The following is a 20,148-nucleotide window of genomic DNA, read 5'->3' on the forward strand; positions in this document are numbered from 1 at the left end:
TGGTTATTACGGAAGTGTTTTGCGATTTCAACAACATTTTCTTTTATTCCTGAAGAAGACGTAAATGTTATTTTTTAAATGAGAGAGAAATTTAGTATTTTATTGATGATTTAAAAAAAAAATCTGATTTAAATTTAAAAAAATCCAATTTTATTTATTTATTTATTTTTTTAAAAATTGATTTTTATCCACCCTGGTTGTATTTGACCACAAAGATGGTTGCATTTTTGTGATGGGAAAAGTCATTACTATATATGTTTTTTCATCAGTCACCACTTGGGGATCATTAAAAACTGCATACATTCATTGTCATCTAGTCTGTTTCATAATATAGTTAATGCATGTTAATAAAACAATAAATTAAACATTCAAATGTGCTCTACTTTGACTGGAAGATGCATGATCCTCTTGCAGACTGTTAAAAGGAATCTCTTCATACTTAGCTCTGACAACGTTTTTATTTATTTGTATTATTGTAGCACCTAGCATCTCCAATCAAGGAGCAGGGCCTTATTGTGCTACGTGCTGTACAGTCATGAAAAAAAGAAGACAGTTCCTACCCCAGAGAGCTCACAATGTATAAGATCATAGGAGCATGCAACAGACAAATGTTTGGGGTGGGTTGGAAGGACAAATGAACAGAGTTTAGCAGAAACCAGAGCTCACCATTTGCCTAAACAGCAGACAGGATTCCACCCATAGCTCCCCTCCCTTTGCTGCCACGGCCCAGATTTGTACATTGCATTCATCAGCAGTGGTCTGGATTGTGAATTACTTATTCCTGTTAATGAGCATGAGCTGTGACTTTGAATGAGTTCAGAATGGATGTGGCATGAGTTCTAACCATTTTTCAATGAGATCCACAAGAGTCTTTGATATTATGAGAACTGTCTATTTAATGAACAGCTATTATTTTCATTCTTAGGCCTTGATACAACCACCTCCCATTGACCTCATTTGGAATCATATTTCAAAGCATTGAATTTGCTTGAGTTTTATTAACTCGAGTCAAGTTCTGCTGGGAGGAGTAGGAGAAGGAGAGACCACATTACTATACACTGAGATCGAACTGTTTTGTACATGTGGCATTACTATAAAGCCTTAAAAGTGTTTGCAGTAATTAAATAGTGTTTATCACCCAATGTTGCTGTTGTTAAATAAACGCTGCTTTGGTTGGGAATTTAAAAGCTTTAAGCAGTAGACTGAGATTCTGGGAGCAGCTCACCCAGGTCCACATCAGTGTGATTTATAAACTCCAACCTCTGTACAGAGTGCACTGAACTAATGTGTTTAAAATGCAGAGGGCACTGGCTCTGAATTCCCATATGTATTTGAGTTCCAGAGGGGTAGCCGTGTTAGTCTGTATACAGCAAAAACAACGAGAGTTCTGTAGCACTTTAAAGACTAACAAATTTAATTTCAGTAGGCATAAGCTTTCGTGAGCTTCAGCTCACTTCCTCAGTACCAGCTGCATCTGAGGAAGTGAGCTGAAGCTCACAAAAGCTTACGCCTACTGAAATTAAATGTGTTAGTCTTTAAAGTGCTACAGAACTCTCGTTGTTTTTTCATATGTATTTGGATCTGGTGGAAAGAATTCTCCATGAAGGATAAACACTCAGAATATCTCCTGGGATTATGCAAGATTTACTCATCTTCTGGAAAAGATAAGCAGCCCCAATGTAATGTGTGAAGGAAGATGGTTTAGGCCTGAGGGGTTGTTTAGGCTACGGTATTTGTAACACAATGTTAAATGTTCAGGAGGGATGTGAGTGATTTTATCTGTGCTGCTCTAAAAAGATAATGGCCAAGGGGCCATAAAACAGTGATGAATGTGGCTCATAGGAATTGCAAATGCTGTGATAAATTATAAACATAGCTGTAGACTCAAGTGCTGGGAATCTGTGGTTTCTTATAGAAGGGTCAGAGCAGCTTTGTTGGATGGTCACAGGCTTTTTATATTTAAGATCCTGCCTCTACTTCCTTAAAACCTCTCGTGTTAGGAAAAAACACCACCTCTATACAGCCATGAAGGGAACTTCTTATAATGGGTGGAAATGAGGAAGAAAGACAAATCTTTCAGCACATATTTAACCAACCTAGGGCTCTGCATTCTCTGCTACCTCTTCAAATAGACGCTCCCTTCAGGGAACAAGTAGAGGGTGACAGATTTGTTTCACGTGGGAGATAAAGCCAGGCTGGAAAACTGGTCTCCATAGCAGAGATTGCAGTGATTTCTGTGGGAGCACAGGAATAAGACCAGTGGAACAAAGTAAAGGTCCACCAAGTTCAGAATTCTGTGTAGTGGCTAATCCTGGCTGCTTCAGCGCAAATAATAAAATATAATCAGTGATACACATAGGGACCCAATTTTGCAGCCTGGTGCCTTTACAGAGCTGTTTATGTAGGCATGCCCCAGCTAGTATCATAATCTGCTATTTCACTCCTGGCTTTGGCTGAGTAGGGATCAGTTATCCCAGTAATTGAGCATGACTTAAATACATCAGTCAAGGTAAAGTTAATGGAAAATTCCCAACTGTAAGCGCCACCCTTTTACACAAAGAACGTTCTTCCAGATCCAAATGAATGAAAATATTTTTATACTTGTGTTTCTGAGAGGTATGTGCAAAACAAGCCCCCACAGGCTCATGGTCAGTGGTGTGAGATTATGTGCAATTCCCTTTTCTCTTAGGCCAGGTTTACACTAGAAACTTTCTCTAGTATAATAATATTGATTAAGGGGGTGACTTTGTGGGTGAGACTTCTATGCTGGTAAAAGCCCTAGAGTAGATGCAATTATACCAGCATAAAAGTGCTTTTGCTGGGATAGCTGATTTCACTCAGGGAACTAGTATAAGCTCTATCATCAAAAGCACTTTTTTTCCAGTATAAACTGCATTTACACTAGAAGGTTTGCTGGCAAAGTATACTGGCAAACCATTTCTAGCGTAGACTAGGCTTTACTCTTCCTGGAGAGTAGCATCCAAAGAATATTGAGCATATCCTGTTGGTAATCCTCAACTGTGTGCTGGTTGGTTCTAATGCTAATGCTAGGGCCTGGATACTCCCAATTTAATGACAAAAAGAAACGGTTACTTACTGTGGCTGTGGTTCTTTGAGATGTGATGCAGACATGTATTCCACTTAGGTGTGTGTGCACCCAGCACGCTGGAGTTGGAGACTTTTGCCTAGAAGGGCAATGGTCATGCTTCTTGACGGTAGTCGTCGTCGTCCCCGTCCTCCCCCCCTCCCCCCGGTTGTATGAGGTGGCGCTGCCCCAATCCCCCCTTAGTTCCTTCGCACCGAAAGCCCATCAGAGGAGACTCCAGTGCAGAGGGGATAGAGAGTGAGTTGTGGAATACTCTCCTGCGTCACATCTCAAAGAACCACAGTTACTATAAGTAACCATTTCTTTTTCTTTGAGTTGAGTGCAGATGTGTATTCCACTTATGTGACTCACAAGCAGTACCCCAATGTGGAGGTGGGGCTCAGAGTCTACTGCAGTAGAGATCACAGGACTGCCCTTCTGAGGCCTGCATCTGCTCTTGAAGATGCAATAATAGCATAGCAGTCTGTAAACGTATGTATAGATGAACACATGGCAGCCCTGCAAATGTCCAATATGGAAATGTCACTGAAAACGCTACAGAGTCACTTCTGCTCTCATGGACTGAGCCCATATCCTCTGAGCGGGTGTAGCTGACGCGATCTCATATGCAGCCTTGATGCAGGATGTTATCCTGCTAGAGATGGTCTGAGCCAAAGCGGCTTGCCCCTTCATGTGGCCTGCAGGTGAGGTAAAGCACGAAATGGTTTAGTCCTGTCTAGATAAAAGACTAGACATTGCCCGATATCCAGATTATGGAGGCGCTGTTCTTTTGGGCAAGAGTGTGGCCGAGGGAAAAACACAGGTAAATATACCGCCTGATTAGGATGAAATTGAGAGACCGTCTTGGATAAAATCTTTGGGTATGGTCACAGCATTACTTTGTTCTTGGGGAACTGGGTGTAAGGCAGCTCAGCCATTAGGGCCTGTAACTCACACACCCTTCTTGCTGAAGTGATGGCTATCAGGAATGTAGTTTTCTGAGATAGGAGGGGCAGTGGGTAGGCCACAAGGGGCTCAGACAGAGGGCTCATCAGAGCTACCAGGACCGTGTTTAGGTCCCACAGGGGACCTGTTTTTCAGACTGGAGAATGTAAGTGGAGAAGCCTATTCAGAAATCCCATCATCATGGCACTGGAAAAAACTGAATTCCCTTGAATTGGGGGAATGGAATGCTGATATCCCTGCCAAATGAACTCTCAGGGAACTGAGTGCCAGATCTGATTTCTGAAGATGTAGCAGATAGTCCAAGATGTCCTAGATTCTTGTTCTGTGGGCCAAGGGCCACACTGAGAATCTCTTTCAGTTCACTAAATAGGCCGTCCGAGTGGAGGACTTCCTACTATTGAGTAGGACTGGTTGGACAGCCGCCGAGCACTACTCTTCCTCTTCATTCAGATGTGTAGCAGCCACACTACCAGATGCAGGAAACTGATCACAGAATGCAGGATGCGGCCATAGTTATGAGTGAGCAAGTCAAGATGGAGAGGAAGTGATATGTGAGGCTGAACCGACAGAGCAATGAGTTCTGAGAACAAGCCTTGTCTCTCAGCTACACTGGAACAATGAGGATGAGCTTGACCTGATCTGCCTTGATGATCCATGGAATGATTGCAATAGGAGGAAAGGCAAACAGAAGACCTGACTGCCAACTGCAACGGAAGGCATCAGAGAGGGAGTCTGGACTGAGGTCCTCTCAGGAGCAGAATAGGTGACACTTCCTGTTTTCTCTCATCACAAACAGGTTGCTCATGGGGATGACCCACATTGTGAAGATGACCCTTCTGAGATGGTCTGTCAGATGATTTTGCACCCCTGGCAAATGGACTGCTACCAGAGTTATTTCTTCCTTGATGCAAAGCTGTCACAGGTTGATCACCTCCAGACAGAGTAACCCGGAATGTGCCTCCCCCCAGCTTGTTCACATAGTACATCGTGGTGGTATTGTCCCTGAGGATGTGAACCACTGAGTGTCTGATGTGGTCCCAGAAGGCACAGCATGCATTGTGGATGGCCTGAAGTTCCCAAACGTTGATACGGAGGGAGGCTTTCTGTACTGACCACAGACCCTGCGCCCTCAGTGAATCCAGATGTGCCCCCTCAACCCAGAAGGGAAGTGTTGGTAGCCACCGACTTGGTCAGAGAGGGCTTGGTACATGTGTGGGCACTACCACTGTGCAAGGAATCCAGGACGAATGGAGGAAGGACAACCAGCCTGCCCAGAAGATGCAGGGCAGGGAGGTAAACCATCCTGAACCACATCTGAAGAGGGCAAAGGCACAGCCTGATGAACTGGACCATCTGTGTGCAAGCAGACATGTGGCCCAACAGGCTTGGATACACGTGGACTGTCGTGGGTGGCTGGGACTGCAGACTGAGGCAGAGCTGCTGAATTGCCTTGAAGCAGTCAGTTAGCAGAATGTCCTCAGCTTCATGAAATCGAACAGGGCCCCAGTGAACTAGGTTTGTTGAGTTGGAGCCACGGTTGACTTTGCGGTGTTTAAAACGAGTCCCAGATGGTTGAGTAAATGCAGTGTGGTGTCAACATGGGTGAGAATCTCTTCTCTGGAGGAACCCTTTAGCAGCCAATCGTCAAGGTATGGGAAGATGTGGATTCCCTTCTTTCTGAGATATGCCATGACCACCACCATGCATTTGGTGAAGACTTGGGGGCAGAAGAGAGGGATAAACATATACTGAAAATGATGTTCTCCTACCACAAAATGCAGAGCCTTCCTGTGGCTGGGCAGAATCATTGCATGAAGGTAAGCATCCTGAAGGTCCAGAGCAGCAAACCAGTCATTCTGAGACAGTGTGGAGAGGATAGCTGATAGGGTGACCATGCAGAATCTCATGTGCTTGGTGAATTTGCTTAGCCTCATGCAAATGTCATCTTAATAGTGTTTCACTCCTATAGCTCCTTTTAGCTGAGGAGAGCAAGGCACTTTCATAACCATTCAACAGCTACATCATTCATTGTATTCTAAACTCGTGCTACAAGAGGTGTGACTTTGTAGACAGGGCACTGGACTAGGGGTCTGGTTCTGTTCCTGGCTCTGCTACCAAACTCTGTGTATTGGGCCAGTCTCATAATCCCTCTCTGTGCCTCAGTTCCCCTATCTGTATAGTGGGAAGAATACTTCCCTATGTGTCAGGAGTGTTCTGAGGCTAAATTCATTACTGTTGGGAAGATGGTCAGGAGGCCCCAGAATATCCTATAAAGCTAGACATGGACAGCCCTGGCCTGCAGTGAGTGGGGATTTGAGCTTCCTCTGAGCTGAATGGTTTTTGCAACAGATCTGTGGATCCAGCCATTATTTTGGAGGCTCTGGTCACCACTGCGTAGTGAAAATTGCATTCTGAAGGAATTTGAAATGAAGTCTAGATTGGGATCCAGTGCCCTGATTGAGCTCATTCACCCTGGTGTAAGTTTGGAATAGGTTCACTTAACCTGGTAGGGTTACAGTGGTGTTAGTGAGAGAAGAATCAGGCCCTGAATTTTCACAGCGTTGGTGTTCAGATCCAGGGGGCTTGTTTCTCACTACCCACCTGTAACTCATATTCTCCCCCTCTGCCCACAATATATTTAATAACCAAATGCTGTCTTTTCTAATTGCCATAGAAGCTGGAAACAGTGCGGTTGAACTAGCCTCAAATCACTTAGTTAAGACATTTGTAAAGACTTCAGCTCTGCATTATAGACTGTGCTCTGATCTCCTGGGTGGTTTCTGGTTTTCAGTAACTTTTCTCCTCTTTGCATGATCATTTCCTTATCTGCCTTGTTGCTGTGGCTAGAAAGCAGTAGCAATTTCCAATGATTGTTCTCTATTTTTATCCTTCAACTCAGCCTAATTAAGTCTTCTGGCTGGCAGGCAAGCTCCAGCTGTGTCACTTCCTTGTGCAGATTTTTGATCCACCTTCACACAGATTTCCTACCTCTCTTTTTCAAGGGTTATCTCTTCTCTGTCCAGTTTCCTTTCCCACTACTGTAATTTCCGCCCAGTTTTGAGAAATCACCCTAGCAGCTTCAGTCCACTTAGCTATTGGCTCCTCCCCACTTGCCACCTGTATATCATTTGCATTACAAGCAGGAAGGATCTTCCATGAGCCTGCTCAGTTCTGTGCTGGCTGGTCTTTGACAATATTTTTCTCTCCTTTTCTCACACAGGGACATCCTACAAAGTAAAGGTTCGGCTGTGGATGCTGCTATTGCTGCTTTGATCTGCACTTCAGTTTTTAACCCCCAGAGTATGGGTTTGGGAGGAGGTGTCATCTTTACCATCTATAATGCAACCACAGGTAAGGGTCTGTCCCTTCCCAGGTGCTTCTCCCATAGTATTTGCATATGCCGCCTTTAGAATCTATTCACCAGCGTGTTCACTCAGTAGCCTTGCAGAAGTCAATGTCCTTGAAGCTCTGACAAAGCATTTTTCTATGAAAGCTGCACTCCCCAGCTGGAATGCTGTTGTATTCCCAGATCAAACTATTCATTACAGCAGAGCAATGGCTGTAAACAGACATCAGTTTACTCACAGTAGTGTAGATGTTGCAGTAATTCAAAAAGAAAATGCATGGAGATGAGGGAATGCTGGAGTTAAGGTAAAAAACCCAACCATGTTTGAACATCAGGCAGGCATTAGCGCTAACCCAGAATGGACTGAATCCCAGTTATCTGAAAGGGCTGATGCTCACCTTATGCTCAGCCAATGCAGGTGAGATCAGAAAGGAAGTTTTTGCTATGAGAACCTAAGTGTAAACACTCTGGGCCATATTCAGCCCTGTTGTGGCTGCGCTTGAGGGGTGGATGTGACTCTCCATGTCTGGTGATGGTCCTTTCTTAGGTGAGACCTTGGACTTAATGCCTCATGGCTTTGCACCTGCTCTCTTTTACTGTATTCCTGTGCAAACGGCTGAGGACAGCACTTTGTGTGTGTGTGTGTTCAGGACTCCATAAAGAGCCAGACTGTGGGGACTCAAGCCTCCTAACTTTGCAACTTGCTTCTTTTGGCAACCCATCTATGCTCAAGTCTAGTAGCTCTCAGGCTCTGACATAGAGAACCACAGGATTAGACGGGACCACAAAGGTCATCTAGTCTAACCCCCTGCCAAGACGCAGGATTTTTTGTGTCTAAACCAGCCCAGACAGATGGCTGTCCAGCCTCCTTTTGAAAACCTCCGGTGAAGGTGCTTCCACATCCTCCCGAGGCTTTGTTCCTATTGTTCCATTGTTCTACTGGTCTTACAGTTAGGAGTTTTTTCATGAGAAAACAGACGTGAGACTTGTACTTGTCTGTTTTGTTTGGCTTTTAAAACTCATTTTTTTGTTGTGTTCCTGCTTCACTGTTTTAATAGCACCTTCGCTTCACCAAGATGACGTAGCCTATAGAAATTAGTAGTAATAATAACACTGTAGTTTAAGACAAAACAAACCCGCTAAGTAACAAAGTCTGGGAATACTCAGGACTGACCTACACTAGAATGCTGTACTGGCAAAACTCTCCATTTGTTCATCACAGCCTGGCACATTATCTCTTACCAACCAAACTCTCCACTTCTATTGACATAGTTATTCTCCTATTCACAACATCGTTACCACCTGCCAATACAGTTTTATTGGCAGTGGCTGTATGGACATGCACATACTGATACTGGTATAGACAGTCAGGTAGCTGCAGTCCACAATGCAACATTCATTTGTGGTTCCACTCTTCGCCTCACTTTCCCCCCCCCCATTCACTGGTGGGAGAATCCCATTTGTTGCCACATGAAAGGGATTTAAGTGCTCTCCGTTGTATATATGAATTACAATAGTGTGGTCTATAGTTGCATGATAATATAATCTGCACACATGCCCCGCCTCCTAGCCTAGCCCAGGTACAACGATTATCAACAGCCAGTTCTGTGAGGGTGCATATGGTGCTGCACATCTGCACATTGCATTGCTCTCTGGCTTGTACTTGGAAAATGGAGTGTCTTATCTATAGTAGCAGATGAATATGGAGTATTGAATGTTTACAGGGACTTATATGGACAAGAGGATAATATGACCGGGTGTGATTGTCACATTTTGGAGTGCAACACAGACTAGTGAGAGGTTGTGTTACCATTTGTCCTGTAACTTTGAGTGTCTTAAAATGCTCTGTTGCTGTAGCTTCCTGTCTGGATGCTTCCAGCCAGCATACAAGCGTGCTCTGAGTGTCAATGTGTAAGCAGCCCTTGTTCAGCTTGTTACAACAAGCCACACTCTGGTCTCCATCTGCCTTGGTTACTACTTGCCAATCACCTCTAGTCCCGAATTTTACCCCGACTCTCTGCCCTGAAATGTCCAGCCCTCTCCTTTAACATTTAGGGAAGTAACATAATCCATTGCTCCTTTAAAGAGATAAAGTCAGGAATTATTATAAATAAATAAAAATGAAAAATGCTTTTTAGTGACTAAAACTGAACCAAACTACAGTCTTGGTTCTTCTTTGAATCCTTGCTTATGTCCATTCCATGTCAGGTGTGTGTATGCCACATGCACCGGTGCTGGAGATAGTTCCCTCAGTGGTATCCTTAGGGCTGGTTCTAGTGCTGTCTTGGGTTGCATGCATATGCACCCTCCCTTTCAGTTCCTTCTTACCGCCCATGACAGTGCTGGAACGTCCTCTTGCTTCAGCAAGCTCTTCTAACCCAGTGGTTTTTCTCTCAGTAATAGTGTCTGTAGTTAAAAGTAAGTTAGTTTTAGCTCTTAGTTTACCTGTTATATCGTAGATACGACCTCCCCAGGGATGAGGCATGCCCTGGTCCCTGGGCTTCAAATCTTGCACATCGTACAAGAAGCCAATGTCAGTGAGTGACCCTCAGTCAGAGCTGCCTGAAGTGCCTGAGAGAGACTCACGTATGAAATAAGAGCAGGATCTGTAGGGGGTTTAGAGTTTGCACTAAAAAAGAATGGGACATTAGATTGAGGGCACTTCAAATGGAGTCAGCTCTTAGACCGGCCTCTGAGCTGGGCCGTTCAAACTGAATGCCGAGTACATTGGCACCGGTGCAGAGTGCCCCTCCAGCACTGAGTTCCACCTGGCATCAATCGCCATCCCCAGTGCCAAAGAAGAAGCATAGGAAGGTGCATACGGGAGAGGGCGCTCACCGACACCAAGGAGCAACAAAAAGAGCACAGGAGATGAGGCGAGACCTGTGCTGGGCCGCTTGTCTTTGCTGGGACTCAGGTCAGCAGCAGCCTTACCTCTTGGAGTTCCCAGCCCAATCCAGAACCCTCTGCTGACTCCTGAGAGCAGCAGGGGCATCCGGCACCTTATGGTACCATTCACACCCAAGGCGTTCCAAGCTGCCAAGGACCTTCTATCGATTCCTGTGCCGCCAAAGCCTTAGGAAGGGAGACACCTGCACCAGGATCGCTTGCCAGTAACATCGACTGCGGGGCCATCCAGAGGCAAATCTGCAATGGGGCGTCTGCAGCGATATCTGACACCAGATGTTGCTTCCCAGCCCCGTGTGGGTTGCTGATACCTCACCAGCAGTCATCAGACCCCTTGCACTGGTCCCTGGAGCCACATTGCCGACAGTTGGAGTCACAGCTCCGGTTTTTGGACCCATGATACCAGTCCTCGGATTTGCGGCACCGGTCCCCAGAACACCGACGCTGATCTCTGGAATCTTGGCACCAATCCCCAACATGCCGATATCGGTTGCTGGAATACAGCTACAGGTCTCCGGACTCATGGCAATACCCCACAGGTCCCCTGTACCATTTCCCCAGACACCGCTCCTTCCGGTACAGTGGGGAAGTGGAGGCGACTTCAGCACCATCATGGTCACCAAGAGAGGACTCCTCGGATTTGGAAGGGAATGTAGTGGCCCTACCCAAGAGACAGATGACCGCTGCAGCAGCTGCGGGCTTCCCCATGGGGCCCCTATGGGAGCTTGGCTCCAGTGGCAATGGGTCACACTTGCAGCATTCGCTCTCAGGGGTTTCAGAGAGATGTTCAGCAGCAGCCACTTAGTCGTGGAGTCAGACCAATATGCTGACACCACTCCCGCAAGCTCATTCCTCCCCTCTTGCCAGCATCATCGTCTTCCTTGCCAGATGAGGCAGTAGTGGGGCCCTCTGCCACTATCCCACAGGACAACTGAAGAGCACACCAAGAGCTGCTCAAGCAGGTAGCCTCAGACTTGGGATTAGAGGTGGAGGAGCTGAAGGAGCCTGCTGGCGAGCTCCTTGACATCCTGGCAGCAGCAGCCTCATCTAAGGTGGCTCTCGTGGTCCATGAAGGGATTGTGAAGCTAGTCAAGATCTGCGGCAGATCCCAGCCCCCATGCCTCCTGTATCTAAACGGGCCGAGAAAAAATATCAGGTACTCACTAAGGGATTTGAATATTTGTACTCTCATCCCTCCCCGGGGTTGTTGATGGTAACAGCTGCCGACACAAGAGACAGACTGGGGCAGGCGAGTTCGACCCCCGAAATAAAGAGGCAAAGAGACTAGACCTTTTTGGCAGAAAGGTTTACTCAACTGCGAGCCTACAACTACACATATTGAACCAGCAAGCTCTGTTGGGGAGATATGATGATAATACCTGGCACTCCAGGGCTGCAAACAGGAGTTTGAGACTTTACTGGAGGAGGGTAAGACAGTATCTGAGCCTCCCTCCAGGCAGCCTCTGATGCGGCTGATTCGGTGGCTAGGACAATGGCATCAGCTATCTCGATGGTGCAGCCCCGTTTGCAGAACAAATGGACACAAGGCTGCACAGTTTAGAGGACTCCAGAGCCACACTCCGATCTTTGCGTCTCTACACCCTGTCGACCTCTAGGAGACACTTCAGGCCGCAACAGCTTCAAAGGTTTAGAAGCCAGTCCAGGGGTGAGCCCTACAGAAAGAAAAATAGGAGTTATAAGAGATGCCAAAGTCAAGCTTCTGCTGCCACCTCTCAATTGGGCTCGAGCCGCTACCCCTCTGGGGGTAGGCTGGCCCTTTGAAGGTGTGTCCGGGGCAACCTACCAGCCTTTATCCAGGATCCAGTCTCCCTTTTATTTTTGGACCATCTTGTACCCTTCTTCCCAGCCTGGGCTGCTATAGCAGCAGACCAATGGGTGTTAAGTATTGTAGAAGTCGGGTACTCCCTCCAGTTTGTTTCACTCCCACCTTCCCACTCCCCCATCCCTGTCCCTCTTCAGGGATCCTTCTCGCGAGCAACTTCTCATCCAGGAGGTGCAAAGCCCTCCTACGTGTGGGGGCCATAGTGGAGGTTCCCCGAGAGCAGAAGGTCACGCCTTTAGCTTTATTGATAGCTCATTCTACAAGAGCTCAAGCGTCGTCAACAGTTTTCCTAGCTCAGATGCCAATACAGGACATCTGCAGAGCCGCGATGTGGTAATCTGTCGGTACCTTCGCGTCCCACTACGCCATTACTCAACAGGCCCGGGATGATGCAGGCTTTGGCAGAGCAGTATTACAATCAGCATGTCCATGATCTCTTGGCCCATCTCTAGAGGCACTGCTTGGGAGTCACCTGACATGGAATGGACATGAGCAAGCACTCAAAGAAGAAAGAATGATTACTGACCTCTTGTAACTGTTGTTCTTTGAGATGTGTTGCTTATGTCCATTCCACAACCCACCCTCCTTCCCCTTTGTCAGAGTTCAGGCAAGAAGAAATTGAGGGTGGGGGGCTAGCAGCACCCCTTATACTGGCGCATATGCATGTGACCCCAGAGGGTGCTAGAGCCGGCCCTACGGATACCACTGAGGGAAAAATCTCCATCACCAATGCATGTGGCGCACACACACCTGACATGGAATGGACATGAGCAACACATCTTGAAGAACAGTTACAAAAGGTCAGTAACCATTCATTCAAGGTAAGCTTCTTATGCTTCCTTCCAGCAAAACAGCTGATCGGGATCTCCCACAAAGTCCAAGCTGCTCGGTTCCTTTATCTTTGGAGGTGAAGAATAAGTTGGGGTTCTTTACCACTCACTCTCTTTTATAATCCAGTGAACTTTCTAAGCGTATCCTTCTCAAAGTTCAGTGCCCTGCTGTGAGTAAAGGTGCCATGGAGCCTGATGGAGAAGGTTCCATGCTGGTTCCTTTTCCGCTGGTGCTTTCTGCAATGCAAATTGATCTGTCCTGGCAGCCTCTGATACGCCAATGAAGACCACTTGACTGTGGCGTGCAACCATGCTCCCTGCAGCAGGTGCAGGAGTGGTATAGCGATGAGAATTCTTACGTAGCTGGTTAAGCCGACTGTATGCCTCTTTGCACTGCCCAGGTACCATAAAAGGACCACAACAGGTTTCTAAGAACAGTACAGCCAAAATTAACTCATCTGTGTATCCTGGATCATGATCTTGCTCTCTGGTCAAAGGAAGAGCCAAAGGGATCAGCAGTATGAGATGTACTGTTCTTAAAATTGTTAGGAGGAAGGGAACTCTGCAGAAAGAAGGCTTCCTCCTGCAGAGTTCATCAACGCAACATGAGAGCTTGGCAGGTTTGGTGATGGACTTCATGGATTCCACAGTACATGATCCAACAGGACTCCAACCCTCACCAGTTTCCACAAAAGAGCTTAAACTCCAGCCCTCTGCTTTCTACCCCACTAATTGTGATGGATGAAACTTTCCAAACATTGGGAAGAGTTTACTTTGTGTTTTCCCTTCTTTTTTCCAGGAAAGGTCGTGGTAATTAACGCTCGTGAAACAGCTCCAGAAAATATCAGACAAGACTTGTTAAATCAATGTACCGGTTTTCTCCAAACAGGTAAGAACAGGAATTGCACTGTTTTCCTTTCAGACAGTTTGGTGCAATAAGCAGAGAGAGGAGGCCACTGCCTGGCGCTTGGGAGAGGATAGCAGACCTCGCTACTTGACTGCATTATGGGAAGTCCACTGTCTCTGGAGGGTCACGCTTCTCAGTGCATTATATTTATGGTGATTGCTCTTCTTCATTATTTCCTGCTGTTGCTCTTGAGTACTAAGCTGAACAGAACTGAGTAAAGCATTTGGACCCACCTAATCTGTGGGATGAGAAGGGAAAAAGTGTCCTAGGGAGAGGAAAGTAATCTCAAGAAACCTCCTGGGATTGACTTGGTGCCAGCCCCCGTGAATAGATCCTGCACATACCGCAGTTCTAGGCTTTTTCTTAATATCAGCACCAGCATTGGCCCAGCTGTCAGGTTATTTTTTAATACATCTAGTGAAGGAGCACAGAGGACTCAACCCTTACGGCCCCACTTACTCCTGCGTATAGCCACATTTAATTCAATGGGGCTGTGTGCTGTTGTTGTAAAGGCTTGTAGGATCAGGCCCCAAAGCAAGACTTGTTATCCGTCAGTCAAAGCTGACAGCTGTGCACTTCATTGGTCTTACCCTGGAGTGTGGCTCAAAGTGCAGTTCTGCTCTGAAAAATGACAGCAAAAATGGCATGGCAGGGGCATGTTTGTATCTCAGTGGCGCTGTATCAAACCTGCAAAGCTGACAAGGAAAGAGATGTGACTGATTTCCCACCAAACTCAGCCAGGAATCTGAGAACAGAGATTTTTTTCTCTCCTGCATTGTTACCAGGAGTAAAAGCTCTGCAGGCTAAATCAGGCCCCGTGTGGTATATCTGCAAACCTCCTTGTCCTCAGATTCGGCTTTCAGTGACACCCATGTGATTTTCTTGCTGTCGGTGGGTTTGCACAGATGTTACTGTGACTGAACTTAACTAGGAGTTGTGTTGATGCACAAGAAGGACTAGAGTCCAGCACACTCTCTTATAACTGTGCTGATGATGCAGGAGTAAAAATCATTTAAAAAAAATTATTTTTGTCACTAAAATTGGCAGAGGTGACTGACCACACACGAGGTGGGCAGATCAGCGGAGTAAGGAGGTGCCTTTTATATATAATCTTCAAAGTAGGACTGCATTTTCCAAGTGCTCGGCATGCAGCAGCTCCCACTGAGAACAATTAAGATCAGTGGGTGCTTAGACCTTCCGAAAAATCAAGCCCCAGGCATCTTGCCCAAGATCATTCTGGGCATCTGTGGCAGAGACAGGAATTGAATCCAGGTCTCCTGAGTTCCAGTACAAGCCTGTAACCAGGAAACTACCTTTTCTGTCTCACCCTCACCCTGTAACAGAATACAAATCCTGTTACTACTAACAGCTAATAGAAAAACATCTTCTTCAACTTGGGCTGCAGATACTTTTGTTTAGGAAGAGGCCATGAGATCTACCCTTGCTGCTTTCGTGCTAATGCTTTGTCCCTCCCTAGAGCCTTTCATTCAAGGATCTCAAAGCACTTTATGGGCACTAGTGAATTAAGCCTCAGGACAATCCAGGAAAGGAGATATTGGTGTCCCTCTTCTACAGCCTGAGAAGCTGAGAAACAGAAAATGAAGGCCGTTATTGTTTCTTAAAGGAACAGGGCTCAGCTGTCCCAGCAGGAGATCTAAGAGGCGTTGTGCAGGGGAAAGGATCCTTTAAGAGAGTGCAATCTCTATTTCCCTGTCTAGATATTTATATCACTCTTTCCACTACTCATCACAGCTCCTGTTCCACCACTTCAGGAATCAGGTCATCACACAGGCTGCAAAAGTGACTGGCCTCTGTATAGGGGTGCTTTGTAGAGAAGACCCCATGCATGCTCCCCCAACTTGTGCAGAGGCCACCCACAACTCGACTCTGTGCAGCTTACCCAAAGTCAAACAGTGAGTCAGTGGCAGAGATGAGAATAGACCCCTCAACCCCCAACTACAGTTTCCTGCCCTGTGCCTTGTCCAGCAGGCCAGTGGTTCTCAAGCTGTGGCCTATAGTGATAGTCTTCAGGGTTGCAACGAGGGGGAGGGCCCAAAGGTCCCAGGCCCCTCCTTGGCCAGAGTTGGAACTTTGGCTTGGCCGCCCCTCTGTCAACCCCCAGGGAGAAATGGAGCAGGGGGCACCAGGAACCCCCAGTGCCCAGGTGTGTGGGAGGATTGAATCCAGACTTTTGGAGCTTACTGGGGAAGCGGAGATGCAGGAGGAGGATGTGGCCTGATGCTCCCAGAAATGCCTGTCCCCTAGTGGAGATGGTGGTCTTCAGCTTGACAGCCTCTCTGGGTAAGAGCTGGGGCTGGTTGTGGGGCAGGGAAGACTGTGGGGCTGGGTGCAGGGGGAAGAGCTCAGAGCTGGGTGAAGGGCATCTGGAGGGGATTGTGTGTAGGGCTGAGTGCAGAGGCAACGGGTGGGGGGCTGAGAGCAGGGAGAATATGTGGTGGAGAGAGGTTGAGGGTGGGTGCAGGGCAGGGGAGAGAGAGCTCTGGGAAAACTCTGGTTGTGCCCCTGCTAGTCTGAGGAGCAATTGTTGCCATGTTGGGGTGAACTGACTGGTCACATGGTGCTGGCTCTCTGACTTGTGTCCAGCTGCTCAAATGCTAGAAATGTATTAAATAACTTCCCAAACATTGTTTTTCCATGTAAGCAATTGCTGTGCTATCGCTAACGGGCCAGGCTGCGGGGGGAGGAGGATACGGCCTGTGCTATCAGTAATGGGGAAGGGTGGAGGAAGTGGTCTGTGCTATCTCAAATGGAACGAGGCGGGAGCGGACGGCCTGTACTATCACCAGTGGGATTGAATGGGGGAGGGGTGGAGGGAGGCGATGGCTTGTGCTGTCATCAATGGGATGAGGAGCTGTCCATCCATGAGACAATTTCCCTACTAAGGGGTGGACCACGCCTTGAAACCATTGGAGATTCCTGGTGCTAGATTCTGCTTCCCTTCTTTCCGTGTCATAGCTGTGAGTGGTGGCCTCCACCTGGCTGTCAAAGGGTTAATGGATCGGGGAGAGAGGTTACTGCAGTGGGTAATATCATAACTCCTTGTGCAGGAAGCCAGTGGATTGCAGTCCCTGGGGAACTTCGCGGATATGAAGAAGTCCACAGGCGCTATGGCCGGTTGCCATGGAAATCGCTGTTTGAACCAACAATCAAGCTTCTGACAGCTGGAATCAGAATTCCGAAAGTGCTGAGCAAATTTCTCAGTCACAAGCTGTTAAATAAGTCTTTGAAACATTCATCCTTGTGGTAAGAGAAGTGTATTTTACGGGGGGCGGGGGGGCGGGACAAGAACATGCCCTGCAGGGGGCTTGAATTCAGAGTAGTCGGCTGGCAACTGGTCAGTTTTTGCAGCTGAAGGAAAGATCTGTTTTGGAGGGATGGGGGAATAGAATAGAAATCTCTTTTTTTTTAACCCCTCTGGAGTGGCTTGGCACAGAGTGACAGGGAGGTTTAGTAAACACAGCCCCACACTGAGAATGAGAGATGGGGGACTGGCTGCATGAGGGTTGCCTCTATTGAAGGACACTGACATTACGGCAGCTGTCCCCTGAGAGGGCAGAAACTTGCAGTCCTTACTGATGTGAGGATTCCCATGGGGATTACTTGAGTAAAGGCTGCAGCTTCAGGCCCAGAGTGAGGAATCTTTGTGTGGGACTTGATATGGAGACATGCTTGCCCAGGGAGAGGCACTGTATGAGGACAGGCCTTGCCCTGGCTGCACCGAGTGGAAGGTGGAGCTTCAGATGCATTGGAGAACAAAGGCAAACTGTACACAAGAGAAACAAGCTTTGGCTGGCAAATGGGAGATTCCATTAGGGGAGAGAAATAATCACATGCATGCTATAAACCTGAACTAATGGACATTCTCTCTTAACAGCAAGCTGTTCTGTAAGAATGATGGAGTCCTAAACGAAGGTGAAACGTTCTATTGGCCAGCCCTGCTGAATACGCTGAAGGCTGTAGCAGAGAAGGGAGCCAGAGAATTTTATGAGGGCAAGATAGCACAGGATTTGGTGAAGGACATACGGAATGAAAGTAGGTAACAATTACACTTCACAGATGAAATTTCTATAAGGTGGGAGCACAACTGGTTGAAAGACTGTAATCAGAGAGAAGTTACCAGTGGTTCACTGTCAAAGTGGGAGGGCATTTCTTGTGTGGTCCCGCAGTGAGTCAGCCCTCAGTCTGGTACTATTCAATATTTTCATGACTTGGAAAATGGAGTGGAGAGCATTTTATACATTTTCCAAATGACAGCAAACTGAGAAGGGTTGTAAGTACTTTGGAGGACAGGATTAGAATACAAAAGGACCTTGTCAAGTTGGAAAATTGTTCTGAAAACAACAGGATGAAATTCAATAAAGATAAGAGCAAAGTACTTCACTTAAAAAGAAAAAAATCAGATGCACACCTCCAAAATGGGGAATAACTGGTGAGGGGGTATTACTGCAGAAAAGCGTCTGGGAGTTACAGTGGATCACAAATTGAATACGAGTTAACATTGGGATGCAGTTGCAAAAAAGGCTAATATCATTCTGAGGTGTATTAACAGGGGTCTTGTATGTAACACATGGAAAGTAATGTCTAACTCTACTCAGCGCTAGTGAGGCCTCAGCTGGAGTACCGTGTGCAACTCTCGATGCCACACTTTGGGAAATATATTGACAAATTGGAGAGAGTCCAGAGCAGAGCAGCAAAAATGATTAAAGGTTTAGAAAACCTTAACTTTGAGGAAATGTTAAAGAAACTGGGTATGTTTAGACTTGAGAAAAGACGACTGAGGGGGATCTGATAAGTCTTGGAATAAGTTATAGGTTGTTATAAAGAGGCCAGGGATCAGTTGTTCTCTGTGTCCTGTCCTGTGAAGGTAGGACAAAAAGTAATGGGCTTAATCTGCAGAAAGGGAAATTTAGGTTACATAGTAGGAAAAACAACGAGAGTTCTGTGGCACTTTAAAGACTAACAAATTTAATTTCAGCAGGCTGTATACAGACTAACACGACTACTCCTCTGGAACTCTTCTACATAGTAGGAAAAGCTTTCTGACTATACAAGTAGTTAAGCTCTGGAATAGGCTTCCAAGGGAGGTTGTGGAATCCCCATCACTGGGTTTTTTTTAAAGAACAGATTAGACAAACACCTGTCAGGGACTGTCTAGATTTACTTGGTCCTGCATCAGCACAGGAGGTGGACTTGATGACTTCTCAAGGTCCTTTCCAGTCCAACATCTCTGTGATTCTATAATAATAATTATAATTAATTAATAAAAATACTTATGTAGAGCCTTTCACCCAAAGATCTCAAAGTGCTTTACAAAGGCGGGTAAGTTATCTCAATTTTATAAATGGGGAAACTGAGGCACAGAGCAGTGGGGGGGAGGTTGTGTGTGACCTGTCCAAGGTCACAAGGTCACACTGGCAGAGCTGGGAATAGTGGTCTTGGCCAAGATTTTTAAAAGTGACTAATGATTTGGGATGCTTTGGTTTTTGGGTGCCCAAATGAGATACCTTGAAAGGACCTGATTTTCAGAGGGTGGGTGCTGAGCTCTTCCTGAAAATAAGGCCCTGTTAAGGTGCTGGCTCCAGTTGGGCTGCAGGGCTTGAGTGGGTGGGGGGCAGTGGAGCCCAGCCATAGCCAGGGGAGTCGCCGCCATTAGCGCCAGAAAATCCCCTGCACAGAAGGAAAGTGGCATGTCCCCCTCTCTCTCCCGCAGGTACAGACCTCACCCTCCTTCCAGGGCAGCTGTGGGGCGGTGCCCTCTGGTGGGAGCTGGAGACCCCTCCTATCCTGCATGGGGGGCACATGAGGCAGGGAGGCGCAAATACAAACATTGGCCGCCGGGTGCTGGAGACCCATGGTACACCACTGTCAGGAAGCTGACTCTGCCCACATGTTTGGCTCCTGATATGAGATGAGGAGTAAGAGGATGAGTCTGCTGTTTGACTTGGTGGTTATTTTTTTCTTTGATATAGACTCCCAACCGGTTGCTGCACTTTATTCATGTCTTGTTGACGGTCTAAGTGCAGAAAACACGGTCACTGGGTAATATTTTTCCTTTTTGTTCCTAGTCTGAGAGCTCTACTGCTCCTCTTCAGTCTGGGTTCACTTTGTCCTTCATTAGGGGGATGGCAGCACTGGCGGTGGGCCAGCCAGCAGGTGGTGCTCCAAAAGCAGGGCAGCTTATGCTGTTTCCCTTTCCATTGGGGGACAGATGTGATCTGGCTCAGCCCCAAGAGTGGAACCTGG

At 46.9% G+C, this 20,148-nt stretch overlaps 1 protein-coding gene across 5 annotated transcripts in view; it reads left to right on the plus strand.

The window, feature by feature from the left end:
- Nucleotides 1-20,148, plus strand: part of GGT5 (gamma-glutamyltransferase 5) — a 97,436-nt gene that overhangs the window by 66,149 nt on the left and 11,139 nt on the right. For all 5 annotated transcript variants that reach the window (XM_067549999.1, XM_067549998.1, XM_067550000.1 and 2 more), the window contains exons 2-5: nucleotides 7,272-7,402; nucleotides 13,777-13,866; nucleotides 16,953-17,148; nucleotides 17,780-17,937. In XM_067549999.1, coding sequence (XP_067406100.1) covers nucleotides 7,272-7,402; nucleotides 13,777-13,866; nucleotides 16,953-17,148; nucleotides 17,780-17,937 — 575 coding nt within the window. The remainder of the gene's footprint in view (nucleotides 1-7,271; nucleotides 7,403-13,776; nucleotides 13,867-16,952; nucleotides 17,149-17,779; nucleotides 17,938-20,148) is intronic.

Source organism: Emydura macquarii, unplaced genomic scaffold (assembly GCF_026122565.2).
Source record: "Emydura macquarii macquarii isolate MOO-44397 ecotype Brisbane River unplaced genomic scaffold, CSIRO-AGI_Emac_v2 contig_1254, whole genome shotgun sequence".
Classification (NCBI taxonomy): domain Eukaryota; kingdom Metazoa; phylum Chordata; order Testudines; family Chelidae; genus Emydura; species Emydura macquarii.